Raw genomic sequence first — 19,279 nt, forward strand, 5'->3', positions numbered from 1 at the left:
AATGACCTTTTATCCACTTAAAATTGTATATATACTCAGTTTAGATATTTGTATTTTATTTTCTACTGTGAATAAAATGTTTATCAGATTCATAAATTATTGTATTCTGTATTAATTCACATTTTACACACTGTCCCAGCTTTTTTTGATCTGGGGTTGTATTTCTAGAGTCCCTGGTTCAACTCATGTTACTGTCTGTGAGGGGGTTTTGCATCTTCTCACCATGGTCACATGGGCAGGGACAGCCAGTAATTATGATACATGTATTTCAAATATAAAATAGGATCTTGTATTTGATAGGGTTGATGAAAATGGCTTCCTAATTTTTTACCAAAATACTTTTAGTGTTTTGTAATTTCGTAGTTTTAAAGTACTGTGTAGTTCTTAGTTTAAGAAGTTCTACCTGATGACATCATAAAAATGCGGCCTCTTATTGGGTGCATACTTAGTAGTTTGCACAGGCTTGTTGAGATCGAAACAGAAAATTGATCCATATGGAAGAAGTTGGTGAAGGAAAGGAACTTGCAGGCTGCCAGCTTTCAAAAAGGTGTCAATATTGATTGATAAATAAATATTAGATTCCCGAATATTGTACTCTAAATGAAGTAGATGTTTAGTTGAATCATGATTGTGCAAAATATTGCATGAATGACTGCATAACACATTATATATGATTATACTAATGATTAACAATCATTGAATCATTTGAATGCAGGTGTCAGCAGTCGTCTCCTGATTAATTACATCTTTGTCATTGAGTCAGTGTTGCTGATGCAAAGTAGCCCTTCGGTACCCCACACAAATGATCTAAATTATAATTATGAGTCATTCGCAAACATCTGTCTTGTTAGCCCTTTCTAAAAGCTTCTCAGATTGAGATGCAGAAGACATCAGCTTCTTCAAGCCTATTACAGATTACAGATCTTTGCCTTTTTAGAAAAAAAGGACAAATTATAGATTTTTGAGCAAACAAAACTCCAATCCAACAAATGAAACAATTTGAATCTTATTGACCTGCACATCGAATAAAACTTCAGGAAAGGAAATAAGACACTAATATTTATTCTTTCATTCATTTCCTATAACCACTTTATCCTGGATATGGAGACAATTCTTTTAACACTGGGTTTAATCTTAAATAATTCACCTCATTGGACTATAAAGACACACTTTGTCGCAATCTGATTGGTTAAAGCAAGAACCTCGATCAACATTACAATGTTGACCTGGCCATGGCAATACGTCATGTGGCAGCTATGAAATGGAAAAAATAGACTTTTAGAAATAATTACATACATTTTCATATACAAAAACATATGAAAAATTAAAGCCCCCCCATGTGTTCCGGAGGACCACTGTATTCACCTGACAAATAAAATTAAATATCGCCTCTTCTGCAAAATAAATACGCTTGCCGTGAAAAATGCAATTGGTAACGATCATTGTCAAATATAGTGAATCTTTAATACTCAGTAAAAACTAGAAAGTAGCCAAACAATTACTGTGTTAAGTACAGTAACGAAGTACATTTACTCAAATACTTTGCACCACTGATGAACAGAATTTGTGATTTGCTAATCAGGGACATAATATATTGCTCCTTTAAAGTTCATGTTCTATACCCACAAGTGGAAACACATACAGTAGTGTATGAAGGCTGATCCACACATGGCTGACAGTTGACCCAGGGACAGACTGACAGCAACCTGAGTCGAGACTATAACCATCAGAGACACATGATTTAAACCTGCTAACACAAACCACAGACCATGATTGGACTAACTGTAAGTATGCGAGCAAGAGAGACGTCTCTGTTACACTACAGAAAGCCTACAGACTAAAATAGAGCACAGTTGCTTGGGCAGCATGAACACAACAGTGTTTATATCCTTGCAGTTCATTTGAGGCATGAGGAGAAACACCGGTTTTTATTGAGTTTTATGTCTTTCATTATTCTATTTACACACTATAAAAGTTAAGAGTTGTGCTCTTAAAAACAATGCCTACAAAAGAACTTTCCTCAAGTGACCACAGAGTTTCATTGTACAACAGCGCCCTCAAATGTTCTTTTGATTAACGTGTAAGATTGAAGCAAACCTCAACAAGCAGATTACCATTTCCTGGAACATACAAACTTGTTATTTAAAAAGTGTACCTAGTGTAATATCATAACGCATTATAACCTAGATTAGCCCGCATGCATATAGATTATGTACGCGCTGAAGTTCTCTCCCTGCATTATTCCTGTTTCCACATAACTGTTTTCACTTCTGTTAAAAAAACCTGATGCTAACTAATCCTACAAATTACGCTTAAATATACACTATATAGAAGAATGAAGATGATTATGAAGATTGTGGTCCTTTAAAGAAGTAGATGCCGACCCCGTAAACATCCCGAACCATCTAGAGACGTACCAGTGCCAAATGGATCCCACTTCATGTGTGGAGTTTGGACACTGGACCTCCTTGAGTGTTTAAAGGCTCTGGCATGGAGAAGCTGGTGTTGGATCTGTGATGATGATGATGATGATTTGCAAATGTTGAGCTGTTTTATGAGTTGCTCAGTAGTTCCCAGTTTTATAACCATAATGACTGTATAAGACTGTAGAAAAAACATTACTCATAATCACACACTCCAGTACTCATGTTAGTTCTCACTCTCCAGTGTTCTGTATTGTTTAAAGGCTATAATCACACTCTTGATGTCACCCAAATGAGGATGGGTTACCCTTTTGAGTCTGGTTCCTCTCAAGGTTTCTTCCTCATAACATCTAAGGGAGTTTTTCCTTGCCACAGTCGCCACGGCTGCTCATTAGGGATAAATACACATCGTTCACCTTCACTGTTAAAATCTGTTGCCATAAAGTTTTAAGCACAAACTTGTAGAGAACGTCTCTTCAATTTAATTGATTTTTACATGTATACAGCTTTAATCAATGGACATTGTCTCAAAGCAGCTTTACACAGGTAAAGCGGTAAGGATTTTCTACACTTGTTCATTATAATTGCACGTTTGAGACATAGTTTGACAAATTTCAAGAAGAACATGGGAGCCCTGACTTCAAATGTCAGTGAACACCTTTGGGCAGTGGTGAACAGTAACGAAGTAATTTGTTTCAGTACTTAAGTAGCTTTTTTTGTGTATCGGTACGTTACTAAAGTGTTTCCATTTGGGAAAAAAATTACCTGAATTTCATTACATTTCTAAATCAAATAATTTACTTAATACTTAACTACATTTTGTGTCGTTCCTTTTTCTTTATGAGGATAAAAACTTAACTGGTCAAACACACATCAAGCCACCAATCAGGTTCGAGCATGCGCTCTGTTTTGAATTTGTTTTGATTGGCGCTTAGTGTATCTACTTATCGCCAACATATAGTTCAGCGTCAGTTCAACGGCAAGCAGAACATTTTGAGAGGAATAAATGATGGAAGAAACTCCAGACTCCAGAACATTAGAGTCTTTTCACATAGACTGAGATGATTAAGCAAAAGTTTGGTGACAAAAATGATAACAGGAACATTAGTCGTAATATATCATAGTACTTTGTATTGTACTCTTAAACCTTGGTGAGTGGGACTTTGAATTTTTCAACAGACGGTTGAGTTTGAATCAAAGTCCTGCCAAGCTACCAAATTCAGATTTTTTTGGGGGGGAAATTATGTCTGCCAAAAGAATACCATTATTAAATGGAAGTTTCCAATGACATTACTTTAAATGGATACATGGTCCTTGCTTTTCTCCGATTCTCTTTGGAGAAATGTGTCATTGATTTACTGTTTAAGTGGCTCCTTGACTATAATTAGCATCTGACTTTTGTTCTTAATCCAAACTGAAATTACCTCAGAATACCTTTTGTAGGTTTCCATACAATATAATATTTATAAATCCAAAATCACATTACCTCCAAGTTTTGCGTTTGAAGTCTGCATTAACGTTGACTCCAACAGATCTCAGCTAACAGAGATGCAACCTCTGACCTTTAGTTTTGCTCAATGGGAAATGGCAAGGCATTTTTAAAGAAATGTATCCTATGATACAAATACAGTGAAGCTCTCAGCTATTATAAACAAAGACAATACAAAAGAAACCCTTCTGACATATAGCTTAAAACTTGGAGACAAGAGAGTTAACATTAAATCAGCTAGTTTAAAAAAAAAGACTTCTCTCATGCTGTGTGAATTTGATGTACAGTGAGTTCAGCTGCTGTATTTTACATTCAAATGTTGATTATAAATCAGCTGTCAATTGGCAAATGGAATTCCACTGGGGTTTTTTTCTGACAGTTGTATGCCACATTTACACAAGAAATACTGAAGTATAAATGAATCACTTTAATACTCCATCCAGTACATGCACGTTTACACCTGACGGGACATACAGTATTATACGACTATACAATATATACAGTTAAAATTAATATAAACTGCTGCAATGGCTTGGGACTACAGTTCAATTCAATTCAATTCATTTTTATTTGTGTAGAGTTTTTAACAATGAACATTGTCTCACTGTTTAAGAAACCTTGAGAGGAACCATACTCAAGAGGGAAACCATCCTCATCTGGGTTGCACCGAATGTCCATTTATTGCAGATAAACGATGTTGCGGGGTACAGTGATGATGATCAGAAGCAAACTGTGGTCCTGAGTCAGTGTAGCAGACTGTTGACGTTAACTACAGTCCAAATCCATCCTCAAAGCTCCTGTTCTTACTCCGGAATTTCATGGAACCACCCAAGGCATTGATGACAAACCATCCCCAGCTGCACAGAGTCGCCTCCAATCAGGCCTGTTTAAGTTGCTATGAACAGTTTTGCTTTCATGCATCCATTAGTGAACAGTTGAAAACCTCAGCAGTGATGGGACTATGATGAATGGACTTTTGGAGTCTGGTTCCTCTCAAGGTTTCATCATATCATCTCAGGGAGTTCTTTTTCCTTACCAATGTCTCACTTATTAGGGATAAATTTGAAAGGCCTAATTTCTAATGCTGAAATTTATATTTGAAATCTATATAATTCTGTAAAGCTCCTTTAGGACAATGTCCATTGTCAAAAGCACTACACATATACATTTCAATTGAACTCAATCAAATCTGTAAGAAGGTTTTCATGTAAAGTGGAATGCATGTTCCAATGCTTCGTTGTTGTCTTTCCTCTGCAAATGAATCTCATTTTAAAATGACAGTCCCAACATTTTATCAAGTAAAAGAATCACTGCAGATTCCCAGATGAAGATTTTGCTTACGAGGCATTTTTTATCATTATTCAATTTCCTTTCATAAAACAGTTCAGTTTTCCAACATGAAAGTCAGTAGGAGTAAGACAGAGTTCATGTGTGTGAATGAGAGGGGGGGCAGTGGAGGGGTGCGGATGCAAGGAGAAGAGATGGAGAAGGTGGAGGAGTTCAGGTACCTAGGGTTTAACAGTGTAAAATAATGGAGAGTGTGTTAGAGAAGTGAAGAAAAGAGTGCAGGCAGGGTGGAGTGGGTGGAGAAGAGTGATAGCAGAGCTGAAGATGTTGAGATTTTCAATGGGAGTGACGATGATGGACAGGATTAGAAATGAGTTTATCAGAGGGACAGCGCATGTAGGACGTTTTGGAGACAAAGTGAGGGAGGAAGGAGGAAAAGAGGAGGGCTAAGGATGTGGTGAAGGAAGACATGCAGGTCGTCGGTTTAAAAGTAGCAGATGTAGAGGACAGAGGAGTATGGAGACGGATGATCCACTGTGGCAACCCCTAATGGGATCAGCCAAACATAATCCAACATTGGGTTGTCCAACATAATGACAACCCAACACAATGACACCTGCATTGCTGAGGAAGCTGAGGGTGAAGGTGAAGATGATAGAGTGGCCAAGTATGTCTCCCCACCTGAACCTTATTGACCAACTGTGGGCATCCTCAAGCGAAAGCTGATGAAGTGCCAAGTGTTTAACATCCAGCAGCTCTGTGATGTCATTATGGAGGAGTGGAAGAGGATCTCAGCAACAACCTGTGCAGTTCTGGTGAATTCCATGTTCAGGAGGATTGAGGCAGTGCTGGATAACAATGGTTTTAAAAAAAAATATTCACACTTTGGACACAGTTTTGACATGTTCACTTAGGGTGGACTTGGAATGTTTGAAAATATTTGCTGTGGTAAAACTCCTGGATTTTTTTTCGCAGCGCCATGTTTTACTGCTCAAAAGTGTCATTCCTGATTCTGGATGATTTCTAGTACATTATGATGTTCGTATAGTAAATATATGAGGACCATTGCAGACAATCCTGAATGCATGAGTCTACATGAGTTGGTTTCATCGTCGGAAGTCTGGGGTATTTCTGTATAATGATGGTCCTGGTAAATAATAATAACAAAAACAATGAAATATCGGTAGGCTTTATTGGTTTGAATGTTTTGTAATATTGCAGAATGATTTGTGCTTTATTTTGTTTTATATTTATTAGGAATCTGTAATAAATGCAGTTAAAAAAAAGGGTTTCCTGAGGTACAACTCGCTAAAACAGAGTATTTATCATACATAAACCTGAACCTAGGTAGTGTTTTACTGGAGAACGCAGGAACATTTTTATAACAAGCACGCATCCTCTTCTCCTCATGTATAGAGGAATGAAACGCACTAAATGTGAAGGCATTTTTAAGGTTTAATGTTTAAAATTTTATCTGAAATCAAACCCAGAGATTGTGAACTTTCTGCTCTCTTCCGAATGTTGGTCTACCATAATAACAACTGCAAATGTCCTTCCGTTCCAAACCCAACAGCGACTCTAAAACCGGGTATAACAAATGACCAAACCACTTTTTTTCTTAAATTTTTCTTTTTTTAAACAAAGCAAAAAGCATTCTTAATAATAAAAAAATGACAAAAGATAAATTCATTTGTACACAGTCTTTTGTCATGTTTTGAATATATTAAATTAGGCCCATCCATGCACTTAAGCTGTCCTGGTGGATTTTTAATTCCCCCGTTAAAAATACGGGTATCACATGATCATGTGTACGTACACACACACACACACAAACACACCACACAATCACACAAACACTCAAGCGCACACACATACAATGTGAGTGCTCTTTGGAATGCTATCTCCACTTGAGTTCTAGGAGATATCAATTCTTTGTGCCAACATTCAAGGCTGCACCAACCAATTGTTGGCATCTTCCAGAGCAGTATCGTCCTCCTCATCTTCATCGTCCTCGTCCAGTGGGTCGTTCGTTCGCAGAGCGAGTTCTCGCAGGAAGTCGGGCTCTCGGGCTGAGCTCGGACGTTTCGACTTGAGGCCGATTTTCTTCTTGGCCAGGTGGAACTGGTCGCGCACAAAGTAGTACAAGTCGTATTCGTACCTCATGCGGCGGTACAGCACCTGTAAGGCATCCAGCGTGGGCATGTGCTTCTTCACTGTGCCTGTCAGGTTACCCACCTTCCAGAAAGCTGTGAAAGGAAGACACGAGGCAGATTACCAAATGGTAATACTAGATGTCTCCCCCATTATGAACAAATCTTGCGCTTGATTCTGTAGACCTGCACCTAATCACTGCTTCTGGAATCATAAACACTGTGATATGTTTATCCCAGAATTTCAATTTATTCTCACACACAATACATGGACAAAGGTTTTGGACACCTGAGAATACGATTGGTTTGTGCTTATGTGTTGAACATCCCATTTGACAATTCGTACCCATTTACTCTTCTAATAACGTCCACTCTCCTGGGAAGATGTTCCTGTAGATTTTGTGGAGATTTGTGCTCATTCAGCCACAAGGGTGTAATTTAAGGCCATTTAAGATCTTCCACGCCTACCCATGTAAAGAATGTCTTCATAGAGCTGTCTTTGTGTACAGGAGAATCGTCATGCTGGAACAGGATTGGGTCTCCTACCTCAAGTAAAGGAAAAATTTCATGCTACTGCATCCAAAGACGTTTTTATACAACTGTGTGCCACATTTTTGTGGGAACAGTTTAGGGAAGAACCACATATGGCTGGAAAAGTCATGGGTCCCATTACAGGTGAAATGAACAACACTGATCATCTGATTACAATGGCACATGTCAAGGGGTTGGATTAGACTGCAAGGGAACGGTCAGTTGGAAGTTGATGTGTCGGAAGCAGGAAATAATATATGACTAATACCGGTCACTTACTTTTTACCTTTTAATTACATCTTAACTGTTTCCCAATATATTAGTGTTTGTTCATATTCAGTGTGCAAAAGGATTTTCTTGGTGTGTACCTGGGCTGTGGTAGATGTTCAGCACGTCGCCGAAGTAGTGAGGTAGCAGTCTCTCGAGCAGGAGCAACACATCCTCCAGCTCCTCCAAAATTCCCACTAGGAGGAAGTTCTCCAGGACGTTCTGTTTTGCCCTTTCTAGTGCCCAAACCCCGGGCTCCCTGTCTCACACACACAGGGCACATCTTTTAATAACAGTTCAGAAGATACTTCGCCCCATAAATCAGATTAGATTCAGGTCAGACTTCAGTCAGCTGGTACTTGGATAAAGAACCAGGAATCTGCATGTGGAATGTAGCTGAAGCTCTTGTTTTTTGACAGGTTGGATGTTGATGGCTTGTATCATGTCACTCAATTTTACATGCCTGTACAACAAGTTTACTATTAGTGAAGATGAAGTTTGTCTGATGGCTCTACCTGCACTGAGGATGCTGACCACAGAAATACGGCACGATGTAGAAAAGGCGAGGATTTGAGCACTCCGGAAAGTTCTCCATGATGCACACGTTAATGTCCTGCACAGAAAGAGAGGGAAGAAGGAAGACAGGTTTGACAGACAGAGTGAGACTATTGAAGATAACAGGGAAACAAACATCATCACAATACAGATTATAAACACACGACATGATGGATGATAAACACATGATGGAGCTTCTGCCATGGTTGAAAAGTAATAATTATCCACAAAAGATGTATAAGAACAAATTTTGTAATACACTGTGTCCAGAAGAGTCTGCAACTCCGTCCATAATCCACTAATGAACTTTATGAAAATGCATAAATAAATGTTTTTGCAAAATGTAGTAATTGCATGTGCTCAGAAGGGGGCGCTGTTATCTATCTCTCTCTCTCTCTCTCTCTCTCTCTCTCTCACACACACACACACACACACACACACACACACACACACACACATTAGCACACACTACTCGAGGAATTCAGAGGAAGTCGTTCATTACAGGGATTGACCCTTTAAGTGAACACAAGACAAACAACACAAACACAATATAATGACTTCCTGTAGGAGTGTTGCTCCATTTTACTGATATGATGTGAAAACGAAAAGCAAAACCATGGAAAAAATTCTCGGCCTGGGAATCCACGAAAATGCGTAGTAAGAACGGGAGCTTTGAGGATGGATTTGGACTGTAGTTAATGTCAACAGTCTGCTACACTGATTAAGGACCACAGTTAGCTCTGATCACCATCAATGTTCCCCACAACATCGTTTATCTGTAATAAATGGACATTTGGTGCAACCCAGATGAGGATGAGGTTCCCTCTTGAATCTGGTTCCTCTCAAGGTTTCTTCTTTATGCATCTCAGGGAGTTTTTTTATTCACAAGAACTAGGAGACCCAAACGTGTTCCAGCCTTAGACAAAGCCAGTCCCGTGGAGATGTGCTTTACATGGGTTGGAGTGGAACATCTCCTGCTATAGAGCTCTGACCTCAACCCTAGTTGAAAATTGGAATGGCACTTCAGGCCTTCTCACCTCAACTACATCAGTACCTGACTTTACTAACACCCTTGTGGCTGAATGAGCACAAATCTCCACAAAAAATCTTCCCAGAAGAATGTAGATTATTATAACAGTAAATGGGAACAAAGTGTGGAAAGGGATGAAAAAGCACATATGAATCTTATGGTCAGGCGTCCACAAACGTGTCCATACTGCGGTCGATACATCGTGTTCTTCAGGAGACGTCTGAGGTTTTCCACAAATGCATCATTCAAAAAAACCTGTTGAAGGATGTGATTATATGTTTCTCTATCTATATCACCCCGTTCCTTCTCTCTTTCTCTCTCTCTCTCTCTCTCTCTCTCTCCCTTAAAAAAGCAAAAATGAATATCTGCCCTTAAAAAAAGTGCTGAATTATGAAATTTAGCTGTAGGAAGATCAACAGACCATGTTTACTTATAACACGTCTTTGACCTTCACTATGTGTCCTTTTAACCTTCATTTTGTGTGTCTCGATAAATGTTTTAAACTCGAGTTTAAAAAAAAAGGGATAGAGTTCATATAAAGTCATAGTGTCAACTTTAACTAATGTGTAAAAAACGGATTAAGTTGAATCAGGGTGCTGAGCCACGCAAAGAATTCGACCCGGTTCTTTTGGACATTGCTGGAACTCAATTCAACTCATAGATTCACAAATATAATGAAATGTAACAAAACTCATAAAAAATATGCGTAACTGAAAATACACCGTAGTAGTACATTTACTCCACTCTATTTAGCTGTAGATCAACTTTTGGAGTTTGTATTTATTTTTTAGTACTTGAGTTTAGAAAACTCCACTAGATCATCAAAATTATGTGATACACCAGAGAAGCAAAAGTCCCGCATTTGTCTCATATAATATGACAGGTCGAGTCTGCTTATGTCTGGGTTATATAGCCCCATAAGCTTATATCCAGTCCAGTGTTTAGTGAATCAATTGGGAAGTGGAAACGTAACGAAAATGGTATCTGGTAGGTGATTAAGATCGGAAGGTTGTGAGTTTAAATCCCAGCACCACCAGATTGCCACAGCTGGGCCCTCATCCCTTAATTTCTCAGTAGTATACAAGATATAATTGTTGTGCGTACGGGCTGAATGCTGTAAATGTAGAATATATACATGGTAAAGGAACGACCTGAGAGTGATCTATCTGTAAGTGCCTATAAACTGTCTGTCGTTGCCTCTGGTTTGGCACTAAAGCACACTGTGGTTTCATGCAATGTGCAAAACTACTCAATTGCCGGCGAAGAAAAGGGCGCACACACACACACACACACACACTTAAACAGCAGGCAGATGTGCTGTATTTGAGCAAAAACTCTATGAAATTCCACACATTTAGCTGCACGTTAAACCGAGCTGAGCAAAGTGTGAGAAAGAAGGCGATATAAAGAACGAAAGTGAAGGACACAGCAACACTGTCAGCTAAAAGGCTACGAGTTCAAATCTAAATATTTGGCGAACGACCCAGAAAAACTCCCTAGGGTCACTGAAACTTCGGCCACTTGACCCTGTACTCAGACTGTACTGTGTCTCATTACGAATCTTTTTTTGTGCATAAGAAATAACAGACACTAAACAGGAAGTGACTCCGACTATAAAGAGGAAATGCTTCAGATAAATGCGTTTCGATAAAAGAATGCTCGTTCAGCATGTAGAATGAGACTCTTGTACTTTTAGCCTGAAGATGAAACCTGTAGTGTTTCGTTAAAGCGTGAAGATTTTGACACTTCGTAGACTCAACATTACAGGTTTTCTTCGTTGCTTTGGAGAATTTCTTGAGTCGTAATTATGTGGTTTTTTTTGTCGCCAATTTAAGGTGCACGAGATTCACCTTTGACCTATTTTAGAGAACTGGTTGATCATTGGTTGATCTGCACGATTCATCAATTTGAAACACATTTACAAAAAAAAAGTTGAATAGAAATTTACGCTAGACAGATGATGACATCTGGATTAACAATTTGATCGAAGCAACGAGAAATGGTTTGTGCACAAGTGGCTACATGATGTAAAGGTTGAACAAGTAGTTTTGAGGATTTCATATCTGATCTGAGAAACGCTCCAAAGCAGCAAATCCTGTACCAAAAAACCAATTGGTGGGGGGTTTGTTGACTATAGGGGGTTCCTTCACGAGCCCCGGGTGGTGGTTAAATGAGATCATGTACACCAGCTTAGACCCTGATGTCATATATGTGCACTTTCTCATTTGTGCTCCAATCTCCTGCCTAATGTGTTTACGTCCTGTTTTTTTCCATGTTGCTTTAAATCCATTATCAGGAACTCCAGAGCACTGATCATATACAGTGCATTACATCCAAACATCTTGGACATATTTGTGTTTCTTAGCATAACAAGAGCAAAATTTAAGGGTGTGTATTTTACCCCGCAAGAATAACGCTCTCAACTAGCCGTGCTGTCAGAGTCACTCAGATCTCTGTAGGCTTTTGTAGGTCTCATTTATCAAACTGGACACAAATAGTTTCCTTGTAACGTTTACACAAGAAATTCTGTATTTTTGAAAATTCCCATACATTTAGCAGAGAAAAATTAAGTAAGGATTATTAGCCTCATTAAAGCCGTCCACATCAGTTACTTTTTCAGACGTGAGGATGTTCATGTAATTTCAAACACATTTCTGAGTTGGACCTGAATTATTTAAAGAGCTCTTCTTGTGGACCATTCGCACCACCTCATGGTAGCATTTAAACGGTGATTTGAGCAGAGTGCACATTAATTACACATTATTTTGATTTGTGTGCAAAGACTTCTGTCTCAGAGAGATTGTCGTCTCTCCAGTGAGCTTCCCATGATGCTTCACTGATCTGTGCATACTTTGAAGTATGTCCCAATGTTTCAGATCCCTGCTGTCAACAAATAACCACATCCATGATGCAGCACTGCCAAGTCAAGCAAACAATTTAGGAAAAGTTCGCAAAGACGGCTTCATGCAGTGAGCAGTAGATTTCTTATCCATTCAACCTTATCCAGCTCTATCATGTAATACAGTGTGAGAGGAAAAGTGCAAAGAAACATCTGATACATCAAGTACACCAGAACTGTAGCAGAAAAGTGAGAAAGAAAGAAAAAAGGGAAAGAAAGAAAGAAAGAAAGAAAGAAAGAAAGAAAGAAAGAAAGAAAGAAAGAAAGAGAGAAAGAAAGAAAAGCACACAGAAAAAGAGGAAAGACAGCAAAACATAAGACAAAAAGCCACAAAGAAAGAAAGAAAGAAAGAAAGAAAGAAAGAAAGAAAGAAAGAAAGAAAGAAAGAAAGAAAGAAAAGCACACAGAAAAAGGAGACAGCAAAACATAAGACAAAAAGCCACAAAGAAAGAAAGAAAGAAAGAAAGAAAGAAAGAAAGAAAGAAAGAAAGAAAGAAAGAAAGAGGAAGAAAGAAAGAAAGAAAGAAAGAAAAGCACACAGAAAAAGAGGAAAGACAGCAAAACATAAGACAAAAAGCCACAAAGAAAGAAAGAGAAAGAAAGAAATAAAGAAAGAATGAAAGCACACAGAAAAAGAAGGAAAGACAGCAAAACATAAGACAAAAAAGAACAAAGAAAGAAAGAAAGAAAGAAAGAAAGAAAGAAGAAAGAAAGAAAGAAAGAAAGAAAGAAAGAAAGAAAGAAAAGCACACAGAAAAAGAAGAAAAGACAGCAAAACCAGAAATCAAAAAGCCACAAAGAAAGAAAGAAAGAAAGAAAGAAAGAAAGAAAGAAAGAAAGAAAGAAAGAAAGAAAGAAAGAAAGAAAGAAAGAAAGAAAGAAAGAAAGAAAGAAAGAAAGAAAGAAAGAAAGAAAGAAAGAAAGAAAGAAAGAAGAAGGAAAAACACTGAACCTGAAAATGCAATATGACGCCTTTAAAGATAAAACACATGCTGCTCTGTCCAATGTCCTGAAAACCCTCAGTCTGTTCTTCTCACTACCTTTTTTATTTTTACAAGTCATGTCACAAATTCACTCATCAGAGCTAAAGTGTAAAATAAAATACATTTAAATAAAATAAAAAACTGTTTAGAGCCAATAAACTACAGCTATGTTTTCTGACTATCTGCTCTGTTTGTGCTAAACTCGGTCTGCTGAAATACTTTTCTGAGTCCACATCTGGATCACAATTCAGTTCAGTTGATAACCCGCCACTCCGAATAAATACAGAAAAAGTTCAGAAGAGTTACACATGCCTCAGCCACAGAAACAACTTTTCACAAAATGTCTCACAATTTTGATGTACAGCTACAATCTACACTGAATTACAATACGATTAATAACATTTTATATAATAATATAATAATATCACTTTTTTTCTTTACTCTCAAAGCAATGCACAAAAAATACACAACTACATATGAGGCAAGGTACAGTTTCTTCTCATAGATTGTTTTAGATGTGTGTGTTACAACACTGTATCTCATATGTAATTGTCAAATTTGTGTAAATGAATGACGTTTGTGGGTAAATCAATTGGAAAAGAAGTCATTTTTGGCTAAAATGGAAAGAAAACACATTCCCTTGGACCTCAGCCACTCCGACTGTGCTGCTCTCTGCACTTTCACAGGCGCTGATGTACACAAAGAGTGTCCTGGCTGAGCTTCTGTTGACCTGACTGTCAGACCGGGAATGTTTTTCTAACTGTGGTGGAAAAGAATGTAGTAACTGGGAAAAAAAAAAAAAAAACACTTTTTTGTGTCTTTAGGAGCAAGTGAATCTACAAGTTAAATTACAATCTGAAACTCCTGAAAGTATCGGTGAGAGGCAGGGGTGCCAAAACTATTAAACCGATAAGGGTTCAGCGAGGACACCACCGCGGGAGAATAGGGACAGAGAGAGAGAGAGAGAGAGAGAGAGAGAGGGATAAAAAAAGGAAAGAGGTGGACACGTGTAATGATATAAACAGGAAATGACACACATATTGCTGGCTTGTGTCCCATAACCTCTTAGTCAGTGAGTCTGCCTTTCTGGAACTTTCTCTCTTTCTGCTGCTGGACCGAACATGATACACACACCGCTGCTGTCCCAGCAAATCACTGGGAACCCAATTGTGTGAATTTGTCCAAAACTTCTCCTGCGCCATCTTCCTTGTCCATTATCGACAAAGCAAGCATTCTCGAAATATTGGGCACATTGTTCCGAAAGCTTTTACACAAAACAGCTCATGTTTGTGAAGCCCTTTACATGGCTAATGGTCAAGAGTTTGGAGAAAGCAGCTCGGATGCATTTGTCACACATTACCAGTGGTGGATGAAGTACACAAAGTATGTAGTTGAGTTAAAGTAGAGATGCACTCAGAAAAAAAATGTGACTCCAGTAAAAGTAAAAGTGTCCCTTTAAACTCTTTCACTTGAGTAAAAGTACAAAAGTTATTGTCTTCAAATGTACTTAAGTATACAAAGTACTATTATTTATCATAACTATAATGTTTCCATTATCATTTTTATCACAAACCTCTTTACTTAATCAACTCAGTTTATGTGAAAAGACTTGAATGTCAAGTCAAGTCAAGTCAAGTCAAGTCAAGTCAAGTTTATTTCTATAGCACTTTTCACAACAGACATTGTCTTAAAGCAGCTTTACAGAAATCAACAGTTAAGGTGAACGATGTGTATGTATCCCTGATGATCAGCCGTGTTGACTGTGGCAAGGAAAAACTCCCTTAGATGTTATGAGGAAGAAACCTTGAGAGGAACCAGACTCAAAAGGGGAACCCATCCTCATTTGGGTGACATCAAGACTTTGATCATAAATCAACAATACAGAACACTGGAGAGAGAGAGAACTAACATGTGCACTGGAGTATAAGATTATAAGTAATGTTCTCAGTCTATATGGTTTTAAAACTAGGAGCTACTGAGCAACTCATAAAATAGCTTAACAACACATCACAACATGATCATCACAATGTGACTCTCAGCATAACAATCTATTAATAGAAGGATATTAATGATTGATATCTAATCAAATGACCGTGTCCTTAAAGAGTTCCTTTAGAACCAAATGAAATAACAGTATTTGAGAGCAGGAAGTTTCAGTTGAAGGTTTATTTGTATTATTGCTCTCGAAATGTTCTGCTTGCAGTTGATCTGACGCTGAACTGTATGTTGGTGATCGGTAGATACACCAAGCGCCAATCAAAACCACTTCAAAACTCGAACCTGATTGGCGGCTTGATTCGTGTTTGACCTGTTTTTATCCTCATAAATAAAAAGGAACTGTAGATGAATCCCCTACAATGACCAGAAGTTCAGTTTTGCTTTGTGAGCAGACATCCATCAATATATGTCATGAACTATGAAGATAGTTTTGAACTGTAATTAATATTTGATCTTCTACTCTCTCTCTGCCATATTAAACATGCTCTTCCTTCTTTCGGGACCTTCCTGATTCATCCTGACACCCTACATATGGAGTTCTTCTCGATTGAAGACCACTTCCTGCTGAGAATGGTTCCTCATGAAGAGCCTAAAGAAAACATGGGGTTAATGAGGTTAAACTCCAGAACCACAAAGATGGATTTGGACTGTAATTAATATAAATAGTTTGTTACAATGGCTTAAAATCACCATGAAGAGTGTTACACTCGAGTCTCCGTCAGGGAATTGTTTGATATGTATATTTGTAATTATTTATTTATGTGAAATGCTGCTTTGGGACAATGTTCATTGTTAGAAGTGTTATACGAATCCAATTTAATTGTATTGAATCGAATATGTACAGTTTGCTACATGCGAACAGCTGAAATTGTTAGGAACAGTTTTAAACAGCTGAAATCCTCAACTGTAATTGTACTTTATTGGATGGTCATTCGGTGTCAACCAGATGTGGATGGGTCTGAAGTCTGGTTCGTGTCAAGGTTTCTTCCTCAAATCACTCCAGGGAGTTTTTTCTCACCACTGTCTCTCATTCGAGAATTTACAAGGACAAATGTATACATATGAAATTTTGATTCTTCCTCTATTTCTGTGAAAGCTGCTTTGGGACAATGTCTCCTGTTCAAAGTGCTCTACAAATAAAGTCAAATACATGTGGAGTGATTTCTGTGATTTCTGACTGCTTTCCAAACCTCCAAACGGTTCTTCATGCAGAGATGGGTCAACAATAGAAACAGAACAAAAGATGAGAAGAAATAGAAAAAACAAGGTTTATATTGGGACAGGAATGAAAGAAGGTCTATGCAAAGCTGCATCCGGTCGTGTTTTTGCAACTGAAAGAATACAATGAAAGTATTTTACACAATATAATCAGTGGTGGACAGTAAGGACATGCTTTTACTTCACTAATGTCTTTAAATTAGTTTTTTTAGCAACAACGTGTACTTCATCAAAGTACATTTCGTTTACATTATTCGTTTACCCTTATACAAAGCGAATTACATTTATCTCATTCATTCAACTGAGAATCTATGGTGTTAAGGGCCTTGCTCAGGGGCCCATTAGAGGCAGCTTGGTGCGAATGGGATTTGAACTCACGATCTTTGGATCCAAAGTCCTTAGAGTTTAAAAAAAAACTTTACTTCACAAAATTTCAGAGAAACCTGCTCTTCCTCAGCACTTTATAGTAAACTCATATGTTGGGGTCAATGAGAAGCTGTGACGAGAGCACAAGCGTAAACCCAAAGCTCTGGTGAAGGGTTCTCCTACTGTGTGTTTGCAACTATAATATAATCATTCCTTATACAAGTCTGATGTGTAGGAGAATGAAACACTGAACTACATCTATTACTTATAGATCACACTGGTGTAAAGTATTTGAGTAAATGTACTTTGTTTCTGTACTAAAGCTACTTTCTACTTTTACTGAGTTTCAAAGGTATAACTTTTACTCTGTACTTGCTGTATCGTGGGATTTCAGGGTATATACAGTAGGTAGTATTTTTAAGAGTTATTTCAATTATTTTGTGGTAAAATTATAATTTTCTAGCCGAAAAAAGAAGAGATGTAATGTTCTTCTTGGGTATGCGGTACATTCAATTCATCGTCATCACCTTGATCATCATTAGTACTGCACACATAATCATCATCTTCAAGTCGTATCTCCACTGGTGAGTACACATATAGAATTTTTTTGGTTAAAATAACGTAAGTTTATGGATATCGAATGGATATATGATGGGCATGTATTCTGTATACTGTACTGTATACATATTAGGTTGCCACTTCGCGGATTTTCGCCTATCGGGGGGGTTTACGTTCCAGACCCCCCCAGTTCCAGACTGATTACTGTATTTCTGATTCAGTATATCTTCTTATACTCCGCTATATACTTCAGTATTCATGTTAGTTCTCACTCTTCAGTGTATTGTTTAAAGATTTATGATCAAACTCTTGATGTCACCCAAATGAGGATGGGTTCCTCTTTTGAGTCTGGTTCCTCTCAAGGTTTCTTCCTCATAACATCTAAGGGAGTTTTTCCTTCCTTTGACCGACTTATTTGATCTTCATTTAATTCCATCATGTTGAAGCGGCTGTTGTGTTTTTTTTAGTCTTATTGCAGTGTTGAGGTGTACAATTTGTAGAATGTTAGGAAATAAAACCTGTTTTTACTGCTTTTCACTAACATTTTACTGTATAAATGAGATACTCGAAGACTTTGACTCGAGTATGATTTTCAGGTACTTCTCACACTTGTGGTACATCACTGCTTTAACTTTTTATACTTAAATTCATTCGAATTTTGACTCACGTAAAAATGTAAAAGAAGGTGTTTTATTTTTACTGGAGCCATATTCATTTTTTAGTACACAAATAGTATACAAATAGTAAGTGAACATGTTTTGTTATTGTTTGTTTAGCACTCATCATCTGTGATAATCAATATAAAACGAATCAATATTGCAGTATTTGAAGTTAATACAAAGTGACAACAAAGCAAATCTCTTTCGTGCATACTTTAATGATAACACACACATACCCAGAATCCACATCAGATCACAATTACTGAAATACACACAAATTTCAGTTAGTGATACTGATACTCAAATTATTGTCACGATGAAGCCAAGTAAATTTGCTTTGAATCTAATTAAAGGCTTAAATGTGGTTTTCTTGCGTGTGTGTGTGTTAGAAAAAGGGGAATTCCAGTCCAGACGCACACCAATTACACTAATTAAATCCTGCACAGATGCAGATCGTAAGTCAGATCTCATCATACTGTCACATCTAAGAGTTCAATTCATGCAAAAGCTTTGACTGGTATAGAGAAATAAATCGACCTGCACAGCTGTAAATGTTTATATAAGTGCAGACTGTAAGGGAAAAGAAAATGTAAGTTCAATTTTCTGATTTACAGTAACAGCGAAAAAGCGTTTTTGGATTAGCGCCTTTGGATCATGAACGGCGGCCATCATTAACTACACGGTTTGTTATAATGGCTTGGGGCTGCAATTTTCCATTCATCAGTGGGAGGTGGTAGATTAGTGGTTAAGGTATTGGACTTTGGATTTGAAGTTCGTAAGGTCAAATCCCAGCCACACCAAGATGCATCTCCTGGGCTCTTGAGAAAGGCCCTTAATCCCATAGCTGCTCATCAATAAACATTTTA

General features: G+C 37.7%; 1 protein-coding gene across 1 annotated transcript in view; it reads right to left on the minus strand.

Annotated features, from left to right (window-relative positions):
* Window positions 1-6,372: 6,372 nt before the first annotated feature.
* The window catches only part of usta (uronyl 2-sulfotransferase a), a 72,018-nt gene continuing 59,111 nt past the window's right edge, over window positions 6,373-19,279 (minus strand). Inside the window, exons 6-8 of the mRNA XM_046874365.1 lie at window positions 8,663-8,760; window positions 8,249-8,406; window positions 6,373-7,445 (exon numbers count right to left, since the gene is read on the minus strand). Of these exons, the coding sequence (XP_046730321.1) occupies window positions 7,144-7,445; window positions 8,249-8,406; window positions 8,663-8,760 (558 nt within the window). The 3' untranslated portion in view covers window positions 6,373-7,143. The remainder of the gene's footprint in view (window positions 7,446-8,248; window positions 8,407-8,662; window positions 8,761-19,279) is intronic.

This window comes from Silurus meridionalis, chromosome 18 (genome assembly GCF_014805685.1).
Source record: "Silurus meridionalis isolate SWU-2019-XX chromosome 18, ASM1480568v1, whole genome shotgun sequence".
NCBI lineage: Eukaryota > Metazoa > Chordata > Actinopteri > Siluriformes > Siluridae > Silurus > Silurus meridionalis.